The sequence below is a fragment of the Haliotis asinina genome, chromosome 6 (genome assembly GCF_037392515.1).
Source record: "Haliotis asinina isolate JCU_RB_2024 chromosome 6, JCU_Hal_asi_v2, whole genome shotgun sequence".
Taxonomy (NCBI): Eukaryota; Metazoa; Mollusca; class Gastropoda; order Lepetellida; family Haliotidae; genus Haliotis; species Haliotis asinina.
This window is the reverse complement of record NC_090285.1, coordinates 7,348,829-7,369,018: the sequence shown is the minus strand read 5'-3', so window position 1 is coordinate 7,369,018 and position 20,190 is coordinate 7,348,829. Positions and strand designations below refer to the sequence as shown.

Sequence of the window (20,190 nt, the reverse complement as noted above, 5' to 3'; positions counted from 1 at the left end):
TTAAGAGCGTGCGTGCGTGCGTGCGTGCGTGCGTGCGTGCGTGCGTGCGTGCGTGCGTGCGTGCGTGCGTGCGATTTTCTCTGGTTGTGCATTTGCGACTTGCTTTAGCCTAGGGTCTTGTTTGTTTGCGAACAAGAGAACAAGAGTTATGTAATGTGCCTAATTAGCCTGCGTCAACGTGCAATGCTAATTTAAGTCATCACTAGACTGTGTTAACTGAAATAACATTATATGCGAAGTCACGCTCAACCCTCTCACACACTTGATCATTTATGGTTTCTACAGCAATACAGAAACCTCCGCGCACACACTTCTGAAACCATTTACTGGCGCCACTCAACACAAGCATAACCTTTTATAAATGACTCTATATATGTAACCTTAGAACATATTGTTCCACGGCTGTTATATTCTGGAATCTGTGGTGTCTGATTTCGTCAAAGTGTGGCACATTGGTGGATTCACCGTTTTTATCCCAGTCATGACTCTTCAAATTCAATTAATTCTTGTATCAACTCAATATAAGTTCTATATATAGATGCGATTTTTTTTGTTTGCTTTTAACGTCTCCGGCAAAGTCATCAAAGATGTGCTTGCGCCTATCCTTCCTAATGGCAGATGACATTGCGGTGCTGGCAATGTCCATTTCCTGTTATATTCACAGACAGATAAAACGGAAGAGGAGCTGAGAATGTATTACCGTGGTATAATTGGTGTTTACAAGAACCAAACCGGTTATGAGTTTCAGCTGGAATATTTGCATGTCCCAGACGTCAAAACAGAGGACAGGAAGAACGGCCTATATTAGCTGCAGATAAAACGGAAAAGAAATTCTCCCAAAAGGTTCACAAAAACTGCAGAATTTAATGTCTTTCTTTGCAGCTCAATGAAGGCTGGCGTGAATGGCTGATGATTAGGTTATGGCGATGCTGATTATTTTCGTATTTCTCATCAGCGTAACATACGTCAGAATGACCCAGCACTAAAAAACGGTTGATGGTTTTGGTAGTGTTTTTATTTCAGCTCAGCCAACGCATATTCAAAATCGGATATAATATTCAGTGACATGTATGTGCAAAACTCGTCATACATTGCGTCATATACTACTCATTCATTCATTCATTCATTCATTCATTCATTCGCCCACCTCTATAGTGTGTAGTGGTTAAGGCGTCCGCCCAGAAAGCGGAAGGTCGAGGGGTTTAACTCCAGCCGTGTCCTACGAAAATACGTTAAAATAGGGTACTTGTTGGTCCTAGCTTTGCGCTCGGCTTTATGGGTACAGCTAGGATTGGCTGGCTCTGAGTCATTATAATATATCTGAGTGGGATATTCATGTTTAACTGCAACACCACCCAACTTTAAACCTCACCTCACCTCACCTCACCTCACCTCACCTCACCTCACCTCACCTCACCTCACCTCACCTCACCTCACCTCACCTCACCTCACCTCACCTCACCTCACCTCACCTCACCTCACCTCACCTCACCTCACCTCACCTCACCTCATTCATTCATTCATTCATTCATTGACTACAGGCATCCACTTTTGGGATCCGCGTTAAAGTATGTCCAAAAGAACCTTAGAGACAACAAGGTAGATCGGGAGATTAGGTTGATGATGTGGCTAAATAGGTATGACCGTGTCCGGAGGCTGAGGAAGATTGTTCATAATACCACGCATTGTATTGTCTGGACCGAAATCGACAGGCCTTAAACAACAACAAAAAAACATTGTGCGTTACTTTAGTGAGTAACATTTTACATTTTGGCACTTTCTGAATGCCATTGTTTATTCAGATGTGTTGTCAGATTGGTACGCAAACTACATGATCCAGATTACCAGTTGTCCGACTTCCATTTCAGAACGATGACTTTGTGTGCCGGCGATTACAGGAGCCTGACTTTGAGAATGTTGGTCCGAACCCGTATGGCTTTCATCTTAACAAAAGTCCCGGAATCTGAAGTAATGAGAAAGTGTAATCCCAATCATGTAACAATGTATATGTCTCCAGCAAACTATTGGTGACACTGGACAGTGACGAGGTACTCTGACGCTTATATCAATTAAGCATATGTGGTATCAGTAAATGATTCTATCATTGGCATTTAGATCAGTGATGATTTGGTGCGACCGTGTAGATTAATGTCACGGCTGCGAAGGTGAATATTGTACAGACGCTTCCCCCGGTTTCAGATCACTAAATTCGTGAAAACACGAGGAAATTATAAATCTTACTTGCTTTAAGTTTTATGAATATCAGATATAAACAATGTGAAATTTGTATTATGCTCAAGACGAAATATATATTTATTCCTAACATATGATGTAGCCGATACGCTCACACATGATGTCAATTCAGCATCACAAAGGGCCTCCAGAAACAGGAATCACATCATGCCCATGGCGCAAATGAAACCAACTGAACTCTTTAATCCCTAGACTAACCCACTGCACCTTATTGAGACACAATCCATTAAACATACTAATCCTGTAGCGTGTCTTCATTAACATATTTATCGAATTAGACACGATTGTGTGCTTTTCCGCAGTGATAACATCTTTTCTGTGTGATGAAATTGTTGTCCAACAACGATCTTTCCATTTATTAAATATTAACAGTGTAGGTTGTGGGAATTAGTTGCATCAGAGCCAATCCAAGCACAGCATATTAGGTACATTCATCACAGGAATACTCAAGGGGCTGAAAGTAAGCCTCTTACATATTGATCTTTCATCAGGGATTGATATTTATTATTAGTTTCATCTATAAGTTGGAATTCGTTTTGGAGTGATTGTATATAAAAATTTGTCTGATTAAACGGAATGTGCACAAAATTCACATTCTTTTAAGCATTTACAAATAGAGGTGCTTAAATAATAGTTGACGTGGGCGACCATTGATTGTACGCTGCAGGTGGCAATGCTTCATCTGTATGTGTCGGTTGACCCTAAGACCACAGGCGCTCCTGTCACTGCGATGATCAAACATGTTTTGGTTTTTTTTATAAATATGAAAAATTTGAGATGACCCCCCGCCAATATATTATACTGCGAAGCGTTTCAAACCGGGGGTCATCTCAAAATTTTCATATTTTTTTTTTTAAATCTATAATTATCGCAATGACACGAGTGCCTGTGCCTAGGACAGGGCTTTACACACTGCACCCGATGAACTCAGGTATTCTGTGTGATGGCCGGTCGGTTACTCAACCTCTGAGGAATACTGTCAGGGATATCTTGCATTCTATAGAGGCATCTCATTATATTGGCATACTTTCCGTTTTCGAAGGTTCAAATATAAGAATGCTCATGCAGTTCATTTGGGACCTGATTGCAACTTATCTCAATTAATTTGATTTAAAACACATAACACATGATGTTGTCCCCCGCCGTGATATTGCTGGAATATTGCTAAAAGCGGCTAAAACTAAACTCACTCACTCCAGCATGTTGGGACGAAAGGGCACGCCAAGGCTTGTGTTTAGGATCAAAATACATGTATTACTGTATATGTCGGTTTTCAAATGCGGCCACAATATGCATGCATCGACTACCATATGGTGTTGTCGATAATGAAAAACTGGTGTCACAGAAATACGGCAGTGTCGGCCGAGGTATTTTTGCCTAGTAACTTTCTCTTTCTCTAAACGTTTAACGTGTCTTGATCCCTAAATATGTGTAAGTTTGATAAAGTGAGTGAGTGGGTTTAGTTTTACGTCTCACACAGCAACATTTCAGCTATGAGGCGACCGTCTTTAAATAATTGAATCTGGACCAGACAATCCAGTGATCAGCTTGTAGCGAAAGTATTTACTATAATGTCATAGACTACTCACAGACAGATATGGTATGGTATATGGTGGCATCAACTATTATCACCTTTGGTAATTATGTGAATAAGAGCTTTATGTAATTTCACTTGTAGGTTTACACTTTTATACTGATGAGGACACTTAAAAGGCATTTCTAAAAAAACATTATCATCAATATTTCATTATCACTAAACTCATAACGGTGTTGGAGTAGCTGTTAGTTGACCTTGTAGCTGTTTTTTGTACTGATTTCTTCGTGTATATTTTTATGATATTTGGGAATATAATTGTCTTGTAAAATCCAACACAAAATATCCATCGACTTTTAACAGAAGCTCGCTATTTAGCCAAGAAAAAGCGCATCCATACCCTTCCACGTATTCGTGGTGGTAACACGCTGTACGGAGTTCGTTTAATACCTCACACTTCCGGTTGAATGGCGGAGTAACGAAGAAACAGTGATGGCGGACCATGTGATGCATGAACTAGAGCAGGCCTCACAAGCTGTGTTGGTGAGTCTGAGATATAAGTAATAATTACAGAAAACTTAACACTCTCTATTAATCATTACAATGATGTTATATATCTCCAGAAAACTAGCCCCGAGTCTATGTACAATAACAATCTTGTAGCAAACGTTTTTGCTCGCACCTGTTGTCATTGAAATCGTTTCACTGAGACATACAGGTGAATTATTACGTAAACGTTCGCGTGTGTTCAGGTCGTTTTAATTTATTTTGACGTTTATTTTCTGTAATATTTCCCTTTGGTCTTAATATATTTTAATCTGACTGCTGGACCACAATGATACTTTTGAACTACGTTTTCAAAGTAAACAAATGTTTATTTTACATTCTAGTTACGTAGAATTCAGTAATTTTGTGTTTTCCGTCAAATGTGCCAGTTGGGTTATCACATAATCAAGCTGCAGTTGTACATTGTATCTTGAACTGCGAACACATTAACAATGAATGTTTTTGTTTGCTTTGGCACGTTAATAGGTGGTGTATGATTTCAGTAATTAAAAAAATGAACAAGTGTAATGTGATTTTAGACACAATGCCATCTTTTTTAATTGGGTCTCTGATGTCAATGTTATTAAATGTTAGAAATCACCAGCATTGAAGGTAACATATTTCAACATGTCTAATGTCAAAAGTTTTTTAACAGGATGATGCCTAAAATTGTTAACTGTCAAAGGAACATTTACTGTATAGAACATATTGACGGGTATTGTTTAGCAGAGGCAGTAGATAAATTTAATTTCTTCATAACGTATGACAAGACTCTTTATGCTCAATGTGCAGCAATAAAGCCACTGTGCTTTTAATATGTGCTATTCAATATTTGTCACAATTAAGTATTAGCAAGAATATTCATGAGAGAATTATAAATAGGAATTGTTACAGTGTGGCAGATAACAGTCACATGACCTGTAAGTGTAAAGATGTCAAGATCTTGACAGGTACTACTTATATTTGCAGAATATGGAGCTCAGTGTATGAGCGGATATATTTGGCATTAGAATTTCATTTATGATCGTTAGGTTTGTTATTTAATTGTTATCTATATTTAGGATTCATGTTTTGAAAAGTAAAATATGAAAACAAAGTTTGATGTCATGTTGTAAGTGTACAGTTTTATAAGGTTATGTTAAATGTCATGTGATGTTACCTATCTAAATGTTAATTTGGAATTGGTTTGAACATCTTTAAACACCATCTCAAATTCACCTTGCATGTGAACATGAATGATATTTGGAGGACATAAAATGTACAGGTAAATGTTTTTTTAGTTCAGTCAGGTGCTGCGGAAGCACAGCATTGGTGACCAGATTATCATTGTGAAATTCAGTAGATTCATTTTTAGCAGATATGATATGAAATCAAAGTTTAATTGCAGATTGAAACTGTAAGCAGAAATTATCTAGTAGCCAACAGACAAGGAAGATACCATTATTTGATTGCCCAAACTGAAAACTGACTTAGCCTGGGCGTCAGGTGATGGGAGTTTTTAACCCCTGTGTACACATTTACTTATTTATCTGAAACATTGTAACATTGACACGAATTCATTTTCATCCTTGTTTAACTATGAAAGCATTCAGTTGAACTGTGACCTTTTTGACAGTTAGTATTTGTTTTTAATCATGTTTATGTTGTTCCATTGCAGCTAATTTGGTTTCATTTTAATAGAGTTTTCTACATTATATGCCTAAATTCATATTGCTTTCACTAGGGACAGGTGTTAGGCTTGGTTTGTCAGGTTTCTGGCAAATTTGCCTAGTCAGAACATTCCCACATGTAAATTTTGTTTTTTAAAATGGAAAACTTATATAAGTATTTAAGTTCATGACTCCATACAATTTTTCAAAATCAATTTGGAATACTTAAGAATACATTTACATTACTGTAGTGAATTTAATTGAATATCCGTAATGTTGTGTTTTGTTTCACGATTGCATCACAACATTGCTTCTTTAGTTTAAAGAGGTCGATAAACAATAAAATACTACCTTGTTGTTTCTGTTACGGTTTGTTACAAAAATGTTTAGGCAAAATGTTACACCAGTCAGAAGGACTGGTCATTCTAACTGAAATTGAAAGATTGAAACATTTAAAGTTAAATGTCAATTATAGTAAGCTATATGCTACAAGTACAGCTTCAATCACAATGACTATTTGTCTCAGTCCTGGAATGAAAATTAAGCAAATGTGAATAACATCTTAACTCATCATCATGATCATACAATACTTTTTAACGATTGGAATCAGTGCTTGAGGATTTCACTCAATGTTAACGTCTGTGACGCTGAACAAAGCAAGTTCAAGTGTTATGCCATTATCTCCATAATCCTTGTAATTACTGTTAGTTTTATTTAATTCATTAGAAGGATGGTGGGACAGCTTAGTGTCTAAGGCATTGGCTTGTCACGTCACAGACCTGTGTTCGAATCCCCACACGGGTACAATGTGTGAAGCCCATTTCTGGTGTTCCTTTCCTTGATATTGCTGGAATATTGTTAAAATCTCAGTCAGTAATTTTTCAGAAGAAGTACTTGTCCATGTACGGTTCAAACTTGACAGAATTGCAGGTTTATGCTTTTATTGTTTGTAATGCTTATTAATGGGTGAAATTTGTACATCACACTATTCAGTAGAAACCATAACATTATGTTTCTACGCACTTTTACACAGTGGACAGAACAATTTTCAATCACAGTATCAGTAACAACGATTTTGAGCCATGGGTAGTATTTTTACGGTTTCTTTTTTGTTGTAGTTTGAACTGCCTGTGTGACTACAACATAACGAAGACTTGATACTAATGTAGCAAGCAGTTGATTCATTATTTGTACAGCAATATGATTACTTGACTGTTTACAAGTCATCAAGGCAGTTTTGTCTCTGAAAGAAACATGTAATTTGTTTCTTTGAAGCCATGTTTACATGCACGTGCACAATTTGGACCAATCAAATTTAAGCGAGATGATTTGCTGCAGTACATGGTTTCTTCAGCAGCCAAGATTCCCATAACACAACAAGGGAAACCCCTATCGCTATCGCATATCGCTGTCGCTATCACTTAATTTAGATAAGTTTTAGATAAATACATCTGTAAATGATCTTTATGACCGTACACCATTGTTGTGGTGCATATCTACTATGTTTTCTAAATTTTCACCGTATCATGCTTATTTTTTTTCCGTACATACACCAATACTGTCATTATTTGGAGCCCTGTAAGAAGGAATAAAGCTGGACACAGCAGAGTTTGACAAAGTCAGCTTTGATCATTTTTATCCATGAGTGTTTTTAGAAATTTCCAACCTCATGTCTGAATATTGCTTTACACAAGTTTAACAAGGATAATCAGTGCTCAGAATTCGTGGTAAATTGTTCCTTGTTATAACTCTTATGTTTAACTTCCACGGTCATGATTATAGTGGTCTGTAGAGTCGAGTACAGCATGAGCACATATTTCTGTCTGTGTTTACAGGCTGCTCCAAACATAGTGACTCCAGAACAGAGGCAGGCTGCCGAGAGAGTCATCTTGGATTTCCGCAAGCGGAAGCTGCCATATAGCATTTGTAGATACATTTTAGGTGAGTTGGTAACTGATTCATTCACCTGTTGAAAGGGCAAGTCTTAGCCCACAAACATTGTATGTAAATAATAAAGTTGCACATCCAGAAAACTTGTCTCGTATGGTAACTGACAGTCAATCCTCCTTAGGGTACTTATAAGCATTAAAATGTTCTTTTATTTCTTGCAACAGTTGTAACCATATTTTGAATACAAAATATGTACAAAACAAAAACAACATTTTTTTCTCATGAGACCACCCCAACTGGGCCTCCTGGACCCGTCACGGCCAAGAGCAGGTAACTCCTAAGTTATAGCCACAAACCAAACACTTTCTTTTCTGTCGCTTGTCAGCATGGATGTGTTCCAACCAAGTTTCACTGAAGTTCTTCTTGTAGCAAGATGAGTAGCGCTGAGACTCAGACTGTATGTATGATTTCTGTATTAGACACATGGGTGCTCTAGAAATCGTTTTTACAGTGCTATAGCGGTGTCCATATGTTTACGGAAGTGACGTCACAAACCACGCTCACTCATACATGGGTAGGCAGGAAGCCACAATGGCTGATGATAACGATGGCAACCGGTGTAGCGTGAAAGGCAAAGAATGGTTGGATTATGTACTTAAGATTTTATTTCTATCTGATAGACACCCCAGGTCAGCTCACCCTCGAATCTATGAAAGCCTTCAAGTCACTGAAAGCATATGAATATGTGGAAAGTGGACCCCTTTTTCCGATACAGTACCACAATGTCGATGGCAAATCACCTCTGTGTTTGCTGGATGTCTGCTAAGAGAAAATTATGTTTGTGAGATGACTGTTCAAGTTACATACTGGATTGTTAGGAATAAAGAATATATTGCTGATGTCTACCACAAGTGTGTCTGGAAAGTTTTGAAACCACCCTGTTGATGAGATTAGCATAGATCAAGGCTGCTTTTGTGTGTGTTATTTGTAAGTAGGAATTAATGTGATGACATGATAACTCAATGCCATTTAAAGACTTAGCTTAGATCAAAGCTACTTCTTTATCTGTTTTCGTAAGAAGGCAAAGCTGTGATGAAATGGTCACTCAATGCCATTGAAAGACTTTTGAACTGTAGATGCATGTGTTGTTATAGTTGACAAGGAAGGTTTGGAGTGGTGTTTATGTAACATGTATGACTGGCAGGTGAGGCAGATTAGTCACCTTTCCTGATTATATCATTGACTCTGTGACAACATGTAAGCAAAGAAACAGGATGTGAGGGATTATTTGTTTAAAATTTGTATTGTTTGAAAGAAATGCGAGACAAACACTTGGGAGTTTTTGCATTACATTTTTGCTTAAAAAACGAAGAATTGCAGTATTGGGCCAGAGTACTGAAGTATGAAATCTGGATATTGTGAATATGATACTTTGCACAAATGTTTTACAAAGATAAAGGTTGTGTACTTGTCTAATTACGCAACACACCAAAAGAAATACAGAACGGGAAGAGTTGTTACGTATGAAAAGTCAACGATCAAATGTATGCAGTTTGTGTGGTTCTCTGGTGTTTATGTTTAACTTCTGCCTACCGGAAGTACTCGGGCACTTCACATGATCAAAACACTGACGTCACCGTGGTCTGTCCGATTTGTCGAGACATGTTGTAACTATTTCTTGTCCCCACTTGCTCGCCCACAGGGCCTGCCAATTTGGGGACAGGAATTTTTTCATGCCAAATTGTTTACCATGTGCTACGGTAAGTCTTTCTGTGGCGTGTTTATATAATTAAGCATATTATGCAGCTGGTAGTTGTTAATACAAATTATTATTATATTCTTCAACCTTTTATGTGTTAGGTTGTTGTTGGCACTTTGCTTTCACTAGTCTACATACATAGTATTAGTTAGATAGCTTGTCGCCCATGCATGTTTGTGTCATGTCATGTTACATTACACACATTAGTAGGTTGCGTTTGTTTGTTTGCAGTTGAAAACCTGCTGTACATGCAAATCCTCGATCCCTGCTAAGGATCTTCATGATGCCTGTCTTAGGTGTCTGGTGGAGTGCCACCACGATGACCAAGCATGAGAGGTGTGCGCTGGGTTTACTCAACAGACGCAGAAATCCAGACATGCGGATTTTCTATTTTGCACCAACCTACTTAAGGAGGTGGGAGGGGAGACATTTGGGCACAGGACCCTCCGTCCAAAAGGTCCCATGAAAAGAAAGGGGCTTCATCCTCTACGGAGGGTTCAGCAAAAAAGGCCAGGGTCGCTGGGGACCCCTCCCCTCCTCCTGTATCTGTCCCCACTGCACCACTCTCTGTTTCACAACCAGCTTTAGTATCTATGGATGGTTTAATGCTTTGTTTCAACAGCAAATGTCGTCAGTCCAACTGTTGATCAACTCAGCGTTGTCCAGGTTCCGCAAGGATCTCAACACCCAGGCAGCTTTGTACGGGCAAGGTGCTTCGGTTGGGGAAGGCTGCGACCCAGGCTTTGGTTTGGGAATCCTCCTCCCTCAGGGCAACCGTTAAGTGTATCTCCGACTATCTCAGATATGCCCAGGGCAGTCGGCTCTAGCTTGCCCTAAGGGGCAAGCAGGGAACAGACATCCAGTGCCAGTGGCTCTGGTCTTTCCCTGAGCGCGCCTAGTGCCTCAGCGGGCAAGCAGCCTAGTGCTGCTCAGCCCCTGGGCGTCTCACCACCCCGTCCTCTCCCTGGGCTATCAGGAATTCCACCATTGGGGGACTCTTCCCAGGTACCCAGGCGACCTGGTTCGGGCTGTGGCAGGGGCGAGTCAAGTCCTTTGACTCCCTCGTATTCGACCTTGGTTGCGCCCACGATAGGTTCACTTTATGATGATGGCTCCTTGTCTGAGGAGTGTGATGAGGTAGATATGGAGGAGGAAAGGGGCTAGGAGGAGTTCGAGTCTGCGCATCCTTTCATCGCTGGTCGGGGAGATAAAGAATCCTCTCCTGTCTGGCGCTCACAGGCACTTTGATCTCCCAGAGATCTGCCGTCGATACCAGCTGGATGAGGATGCACTTTTCGAACCGCCATTGGTGGACAAATGTGTGTACGCCTCGGTCAACCTGGGGGGCCTTCTTCCTCTTCCTTGGCTTCGGCCAGACAGGGCCGGCAGCTGCCTCCCTTCTCTGCTTCCGCTCCAGCGTTTAGCTCCGCCTATCGTTCCTTCGAGGAAATATATAGGTGTGCGACCCAGTAGCTGAGAGTTCCATTCAGTTTACCTGTCAGCCTTGCTGGAACAGTTGATGGACCAAGGGAGCACTTTTGACGAATCTCCATCGACAGTGTTAGGGAAGCAGCTTACAGACATGCATTCTCATCTGGCGCGGGACAGCATTAGGTGCTGTGCCAGTCAGATGATGGGTGCCGTCATGGGTATACACCGGTTATGGCTTTCCATAGCCAGGTACTCTCCTGCTACGCAGCAGGCACTTCGTCCATTGCCCTATTCCTTGTGGTCCTCCCTGTTCCCTGGGGCTTTGCAGGTTGTGCAGGAGGCCGTGGAGGCTGTTAGCACTTTCAAGGACTCTAAGCCCTTGTTAGAGCAACCCTCCTCGTCTCGCTAACTGCCACTCACTCTTGCTTTGGCATATCCTTCTGCGCAGGGGAAGGGAAAGGATAGGATGGTGCTAAATGGGCTGCCCGTTACAGCACAAACGAAGCAAGAGGGCAAAAGGAAAGGGCAAAGGTTTTACATTGTCACAGCAGCAATTTCGGGCAAAGGGAAGCCTGACCAAGAAGGACGGATGGGTCAGACCCATTCTGAATCCCAGGGGGCTGAACAAGCTCATAAAGGTTCCATCCTTCAGGATGGAGACACTCCGCTCAGTGATCTCCTCCGTAGAGACAGGGGATTGGCTTACGTCAATTCATCTCAAGGACGCTTACCTCCATCTTCCAATACACCCCGAGTTCAAGAAATACCTTCAGTTTTCTTTTGACGGGAGGGCGCTGAGGGTGTTCACCAAACTTATGTTGATCCCAGCTCAGCTAGCCAGGTCACAGGGTAGATGATGTCATCCGTACCTGGACGATTGGTTCTCAAGGGCCCTAGGGCACCTCTTATCACACGGTTCCACACAGTTCCACACAGCAAATGTTGGACATCCTGTTAAAGCTTGGCTGAATGATCAATCTCAATAAATCAGACCTGACCCCTACACAGGATCTGGTGTTCTTGGGAGCACAGATCAATACGGCACAGGGGGATTGTTTCCCTAGCCCCAGACCGCATTGTCAAAGTCCAGAGGACTGTTTCTCAGTTCCTTGAGTCCCCAAGGGCCACAGCGAGAACTTGGTTTCATCTGTTGGGCAATATGGCGGCTACAGTGGACGTGGTCTGGTGTGCAGGGTTGAGGATACGACTTGGGGATGCATCCTAGGCCAACTATCAGTATTGGGCTGTTGGTCCGAGCACCTCCACATCAATGTGTTGGAATTGAGAGCAGTCTGCCATGTGTTCGAAAGCTTCGTGGAGTCAGAACTGGGTCAGGTGGTCTGTCTGGAGATGGACAACCAAACCGCCATGATGTTTATCCTGAAGCAAGGCGACACAGGGTCTCCGTCCCTCCTTCAGGTGGATTGGCAGTTTCTGATGTGATGCGACCAGTTCGACATTCAGGTGTTACCCGTCTGTCTCCCAAGAATCGCCTCCAAGCGAGAGGAATTCCTGCATCAGGTGCAGACACAATTCTGGCTTCACGGAAGGAATTGACAAACGTTCATTTTGAGGATAGATGGGCCTGTTACGTGCGCTGATGTGTCAACAGGGGGATTCTCGATCCCTTTTCTGCAGATTTAATATGTTTTGGAGTTCCTACGGTCTAGGTTGGAAACCGGTCTGTCCGCTTCAACAGTTAGGGGATACTCCACAGCAATTTCTGCCTTCCATATTCCTGTTGACGGTGCATTGTTGGGGCAGCACCCTCTGGTTCAGCGCTTTCTAGCTGGCGTGGACAGCATCCATCCGGCTATCTGGTGGATTAGTCCCTTGTGGGACATGGCAATTGTTCTTGATTGGTTGTCCAGTTGTCGGTTCTTTCCCGCCAGCTGTTGACATGGAGACTGCTTTTCTTGTGGCGATAACTTCTGGTAGATGGGCAGGCGACACACATGCGATGTTCGCTAACCTGGGGTTGACTGTTTTATACAAGGATAGAGTTAGCATCAGATTGCCAGATACTTACCGTCCTAAGAGAGATAGCACCTTTCATGTAATGGCGCCTATTACGCAGCCTTCACCACCCGGTACTTCTTTTTGACGTGCTAACATCTTAGATGTCCATAAGACCCTTAAGGCTTATATCAAATAAACAAAGAACAGTCGGAAGATTGATCAGTTGTTCTGCTGCTTATGGTTATGGTAAGGCTGGCCTTCCGGCGAACAAGCAGACCATCTCTAGGTGGCTTGTCTCTGCCATTTGTATGGGATACACCTCAAAAGGTCGTAGACCCCGTGAAGGTTTGAAGGCCTATTCAGTTAGGGCAGTGGGGACGTCTAGGGCATATGCGGCAGCCCTGCCCATTGAGGAGATCTGCTCCGCGGGTATTTGGAGCCGGCCGAGCATGTTCATCCATCATTACCAGTTGGACAGACTACCCAGCGAGCATGCTCGGTTTGGTCAGTCAGTTCTCACGAGTGGACAGGGTTCGAACTCCCATTGATGATGTAGCTGAAGCAATCAGACTGGTGGTGGTTTTTAACATATACTTTCCATCTTTTATCCCGGTGGTGGGCTCTTTTATGGTGGCGGTATTTCTAGTCTAGACTGTTTCGAGACTTCCCAAGCACCTTCCCGGTGCCAGAGAGAGTGGTCTCTGAGTTGTATCAGTCTTGTCTTGGTTCCTGTTTTCTACAAGAAAAAAGGGACGGGTTGGAGGGGGGAGAAATCGGCACCTTGAGATATTATTGGGTTATTTAAACCATCTTATGTCCTGGCCCTGGTCCACATCCCGCCGTAAGGCGATTATGGTCACGTGACCAGGTAAGTGTGATTCCTTGTTACTTACTGTCTGTAATAAAGGCTATCATCTTGTGTCAGGTTTATAGGCAGACAGAATGCCTCTCCCTATGATCAGTCTTTAGGAGTCTGTCTTATGAAGTACCCAAAGGATGATCTCTATGAAAAAAAATCAAACAAACCTGTAGAGGTTGCAGATTCTTTGAATAGAGTCCTCCTTGGTGTACGGCCACCCGCCTCCCCACATTCTGTCTGTATTCATCACAGAACGGAAGTGTTTGGTTTGAGGCTATAGCTTTGGAGTTACCTGCTCTTGGCTGTCACGGGTCCAGGGGCCTCGGTAGGGGTGGTCTCACAAGACAAAAACGTTTTTGTTTTGTACATATTTTTTATTCAAAATATGGTTACAACTGTCACAAGAATCTGCAACCTCTACAGGTTTGTTCGAATTTCATTTGATCATCTATACCATCTTGCATTGATATACTAACCAACATGATCAGTAGTGTGCAGCCAATCATTAAAGTTCTTGTTAGCACTAACATTTAAATCATATAAGTCATGAGTATAAGATGTAAATATGCGTGAAAGACCATGAAGATCCAGGTTAGAATTGATCATCAGTAACCCATGCGTGTCGTGATAGGCGACAAATGGGATCAAGTGGTCAGACTTGCTGACTTGTTTGACATATGTCATTGCTGACCAGTTGGGTAGATTGATGCTCATGGTGTTGATCACTGCATTGTCTGGCCCAGACTCGATTATTTACGGACTGCCGCCATAAAGCTGGAATATTGATGAGTGCAGCATAAATCTAAACTCACGTATGCACCCAACAGATGATTTGAGTTTGAAGAGGCAGCTGTGTCATAGAACATCTGATTATAGCTCCTTTGGTGTCCACAGTTACACATACCCACAATGGCAAACCCAAAGTCACCATGTTCTGTTGTCGGTTCCAAATGATTGCCCATGCTTCAGATACTCAGTAACAGCCAGAAGTAGTTCAACATTTGATGTTTATCTCCTAAATAACTACATAGTCTAGTATCAGACAGTGTTTTTGTTCTCTTCCAACCATGTTCCTCTTGCAGAGACCAGCAAGAATGACTATGTCCTGTTCCAGTCGGCAACTACTATCAAGGAGGGGATCGTCAGAGAATGGACGCTGCTCTCAGCAGAGGATGTGGAATCACTCCGATCCTTCCTTCTTGGATACATTACAAAGAATATTAGGTAAATATGCAAATATATTGTAACTAAATTGAGTATGTGAATAAGAAATGGTAAAATAAGTTATGGTATTTGAGTGCAGTGCTATTGGATGCTATGCTGTTTGAATGTTAAGGTATGTTTATTTTTCTACTAGCCTCCAGAGTTACGTGAGAGAGCAGATCCTTCAGACAGTGGCCGTCATCCTCAAACGCGGAACACTCGACACCAAGGGCACTGGCTGTGACAGCCTCTTTGCGGATGTTACCCAGCTTATAAGCAGTGGAAATGTTACCATGGTAACCAAATGATCTGCAAGATTCTTACACAAGACCTTGTTACGAAACAGGAAAATAGTTGGCACCATAATGTTTTTGTGTCATACACGTGTCACATGTTACAGACCATACGATTCTACACCAAAATAGGCATTATTCATCAATGACAGGTATCATTAAACAACAATGTTTTGGAACAGATTGTCATCCTTTAAGTATTCTACAAATTATAACTACATAAAACTGTTAGAAAAAAAGAAACATTTTTGTCTTGTTCGAGCAGGACTAGGTGCAAAATCCGAAAATATTTTTTGGACTGAAAAAATTGTTTCCATGGTTGTATACTGTATATGCAATACTGTATACTGTATAATGTATAATGTATACTGCAATAGACAAAGGAAGTAACCATGTTTCCTGTTACCTAGCAACTGGTGGCATGCTCCATGCTCACAGCTCTCCTCAACGAATACTCCAGTTCAAGTCGGACCAGCAATGTAGGTTTCACTTGGGAGTTCCACACGCGGTGTAAGAGAGCTTTCGAGGTATGTTGTCTTCATTCTCTAAACTTAGAAAGAACATCTTATGGTTTTTGAATGTATATGTGACTTGGAAACAGATGGTTTGTGGTATGTGTTTTTGTATTTAGATACACAACCTGTTACTGTACCATGACTATGATCCTTATACCCTCATCTTGATACTGAAACCACTGCCAACAACTCCTCCTTCCAAGTCACTTCACCACCTCCATCCATGGAGGTTCCCCATATCATCCCCTAGTTCTGCAAATTGAGTCTTCCCACCATCTCCTCATCGAATGTCTCTCATGACCCACCTCCTTCTCAACCTGTGCCTCCTCAGTCACCATCTTCTCGTCATCCCGTGTCTCTCACCCCCAACCTCCTCATTACACTTCTTTTATGACCCACCTCCTCCTCAAGTGGACCCACCTCCTGACCCAAGTGTCACCACCCAAACACATTGACTCCCTAATCCCTCTTCCCTGTATTCTACATTCCTCACGCCCATCTCTACTTCTATTGCAGGAGAAGGACCTCAAGAAGGTGTTTATGTTTTCAATGCAAGTGTTGAGCGAGCTTAATGCACAGCCAATCCCCTTGACCCGTGAAGCCACTGCCGTGCTTAACCGTGTCCTCTCCATCACAGAGCAGGTCCTCAGCTGGGAGTTCACTCCTAAATGTATCCTTCACAACACCTCCTTAATGGCTGACTGACGGACAGTGCTGTCCCATTGTGTCCATCAGCCCTCTTTATCCTATTTCTCAGGGCTTGTTGCAACTAAACTCACACTCGCTCACTCACAGGTATTGTTGTTGCCAAGCAACTAAATTCATAAGAAGTGTCTATTTTTACATGGATTGAATGGTCAGTCTCAGTGTCTTGGTGGGCGAAGTGTCATCATAGCCTGACAGTGCACGTTAGTCTTCACTATGTCACCACAGGCTCTGATTTGTCTGTCCCACAAACCAATGATTGACATAATGAACAACATCCCTCACTGTTAGCCAAGTCACTGAACGTGATCACTCAGTCCTTACTGATGTATTTAATGAGAAGTATGTTGCGTCATATTGCTAGAGGAATTCTCACTGTGACAAACATGTGTATCGTATTATATTGCCAGTTAAGGTTGGTATGCTGTGATTCAGTCAAACCTTGGGTGTTCCACTCCTTTACCTTTCAACAGTTATCAGAAAACATGTTGGGTGTTTTTCAATCAACCAGAACATCACCCTCAAGCCGAACACATCATGGAGGGACACCCTACTAGACCCCACAGTGCTAGGGCTCTTCTTCAAGGTAAAGGATACCTCTTCCTTATATTAGGCTGTACCTTGTGTGGTCATAAGATGTGACCAAATGGATTCCAAAGTCAACTTCGTCAATTGTTTGGTGATCTTTTTTACACAGTGGCATCACTGCATTCTCTAGTCCAGACTGGGTTATTTATAAACCAGCTTCATAAAGCTGGAATATTGTTTAGTGCAGCATTGTCAACAAACACACATGATACTGTTTCCTTATTGTTACTAACTCACATAATTCTACACACAAGACCTAGGAATTTAAAATTTCGAAATCAGTGCTGTTTACTGTGCTGAGTCGCCTCCCTTTAAGTGCCAGGCTTCAGTGATCATCAGTTCCAGTCTGTGGTCATCATGATCATGGACCTCTATTTGTTGCCATCCAAAGTTACCATTGTTGTTGTGCTTCAGCTGTTGTGCTTCAGCTGTTGTGCTTCAGCTGTTGTGCTTCAGCTGTTGTGCTTCAGCTGTTGTGCTTCAGCTGTTGGCAGGACATTCTGTCTTTCATATTACTATTCTCCTTCCGTAACGTGACCTTTTCTGTATCGGTACTTATGTTTCAGATCTATGACAAGGTTCGCCACAACTCTGAAATGGCCCACCATGCCTCCCAGTGTCTCAGTCAGCTTGCATCACTCAATGGACAGATCTTTACTGATGACAAGGCCAAGATCCAGTATCTCGCACACTACATCGATGGCTTCCTTCAGCTTCTCACAGGGTAGGGCAGGAACAGATTTATATGGATCATCTTGCCAACAGGATCTGGCAAACATTGTTGAGAAACATTTGAACATGGCTGTCTCTATATTTGAATACTTGAGAACAAGTTTTACTTTGATTACACGATGCCATTTTAGAAAGTGGTCAAATGCAACATATGTCATATAAGAAAGTGAAATCCCAAATATGACATATGTAGAAGTTTTACTTCACCTGGGTTTGACAGTCTTTCCTGTGTTTTCATCTTCGACAACTCAGAGATTTCATGATGTATTGATGTATCGATTTATTTTAAGTCATAGTATTCTGAGTTCAATAATTTTCCCCATGTGTCTGTTTCTATGTGTCACATGTTCATTCTATTGTTTGTATGTGCAGACTGGGTCTTCAAGATTTCGAGCATCTTGGAATTTCCAACTGCTTCAAGAATCTAGCCATGATGTTCCCACTGCCATGCTTCATGGAACTGCCGATGCTGCACTTCCGGGCTTTCGTCGATCACATGACCAGACTGACGTGCTCAATGGGGAAGGAGGCTGCTAAGGAGGAGGCAGTATGTCATGGTTTTGCTTGTTTTTTGGGGCAGTGGTAGCCTAGTAGTTCATTACATCAAAGACCCAAATTCGATTCCCCCCATGGGTACAATATGTGAAGTATATTCCTGGTGTCCCCAGCTGTGATATTGTTGGAAAACTTACGCACTCACGCACTCACTCACTCACTCACACTCACTCACTCACACACTCACTCACACTCATACACACTCACTCACTCACAGACACACACACACACACTTACTCACACACTCACACACTCGCTCACTCTTTAGGTGTAAGTTGTCATTTGTTGAACCTAGATCTTGGTTTTGTTTCACTGAGTTAAGCAAAAGTCCCCATGAGTTTTAATTCCTTGTACTTGTACTGAGCTGAATGTTAAACCAGTCGTATTTCACATTCCTGTTCCAGATGAACCGGGATGACACAATCCACATGGAGGCGTACGAGAAGATGCTGGACACCTGGATGCAATTCGCCACAAATGTCAAGTCCTTCCCTGATGGTGCACTCAAGCCACACTCCACAGAAATCTTCAACTCCTATGTCCAGTGTCACATCAGTTCCCCAGAAGGAATCCGCACACAGCTGATGGTCAGTGTAACAGACATTTATGATGTGACTTGCTATGTACTATGAAGCAGCAATACTATTTCCATGTCCTTTGATTGGATCCAGACCATCAGTTGTGAGATCCAAATCATGCAGGTTCGAAGTCTGCCATTTTGCATGCGGAGTATGAAAATTTTACACTGCTTTCATCCATGTCACATTACTTTCAGAATGGAGGAACCTTGGCTCAAGATGAGGAGATTGATGATACAGAGGAGGACGACCGAGACAAGTTCTCTGACCAACTATGTTGTATCGGAGCCCTAGCCCGAGTTGTTCCTGAACATACCATCCCACTGCTTGCAAAGTGAGTATCATGAACATAACAGAAATTAGCTTTGTATTCCAGCATACTTGCTCTTTAAAGTACTTTTCAGTGCCATGTGGTTTTGCTGACCAGTGAAATTAAATTGCTTACCAATGACATAAAATGAATTAAGATTTAATTTAGATTATGTTGCACAAAAATATTAGGCATTGTGAATGAATTAAAGAGGTTTTCATGAAATTGTGTGGTACCAAAATATATCCCAGAAATAATCACTAACTGTTCTGTGTATATGGTTTGATTATTGTTAGGATTCCATACCAGTGGTTGTTAGTGGAGAGGATATAGTGTGCTGTTCTGATACAGGGTGTTGGAGGACCGTATAGGTCGGTTACATGGCCAGTTACAGAGGTTACAGCAGCAGAGGCTGAACTCAGGCAACCACAACGCTTCTATCGACATGTCTGTACTCAACTGTCTGCATGAAGATATTCACTGGCTCATCCTCATATCAGGTACAGCAAGACTTAAATAGCTTCACTGTAAAGCAGTATGTCAGGGGTCAGCTACTTCTGACCCTAACTACTATGAGCGGTACTGGTCAAGCTAATTATTTTTCAACATAGACTTTAAGGTCCTCCAGTTGTGCCAACATTGCAGAAGGGTCTGGATAACACCGGTGCCACAGCTTCCTTATATTGGTGTAAAAAATCACCAACAGCAGTTCATCACTATTTGTGTAATGCCTACAATACAGAAAATTCCAAAAGATTTGAGAAAAGGTTGAAATTCGTCACCACCCTATCTGGTGAATGCTGATGAAGACTAATTAATTGATAACCTATA

At 41.9% G+C, this 20,190-nt stretch overlaps 1 protein-coding gene across 1 annotated transcript in view; it reads left to right on the top strand.

Annotated features, from left to right (window-relative positions):
* Positions 1-4,259: 4,259 nt before the first annotated feature.
* Positions 4,260-20,190, top strand: part of LOC137286200 (exportin-4-like) — a 37,010-nt gene continuing 21,079 nt past the window's right edge. Inside the window, exons 1-12 of the mRNA XM_067817916.1 lie at positions 4,260-4,330; positions 7,818-7,923; positions 14,963-15,104; positions 15,238-15,379; positions 15,787-15,903; positions 16,408-16,561; positions 17,070-17,182; positions 17,751-17,908; positions 18,289-18,463; positions 18,876-19,058; positions 19,247-19,383; positions 19,711-19,859. Of these exons, the coding sequence (XP_067674017.1) occupies positions 4,280-4,330; positions 7,818-7,923; positions 14,963-15,104; positions 15,238-15,379; positions 15,787-15,903; positions 16,408-16,561; positions 17,070-17,182; positions 17,751-17,908; positions 18,289-18,463; positions 18,876-19,058; positions 19,247-19,383; positions 19,711-19,859 (1,627 nt within the window). The 5' untranslated portion in view covers positions 4,260-4,279. The remainder of the gene's footprint in view (positions 4,331-7,817; positions 7,924-14,962; positions 15,105-15,237; positions 15,380-15,786; positions 15,904-16,407; positions 16,562-17,069; positions 17,183-17,750; positions 17,909-18,288; positions 18,464-18,875; positions 19,059-19,246; positions 19,384-19,710; positions 19,860-20,190) is intronic.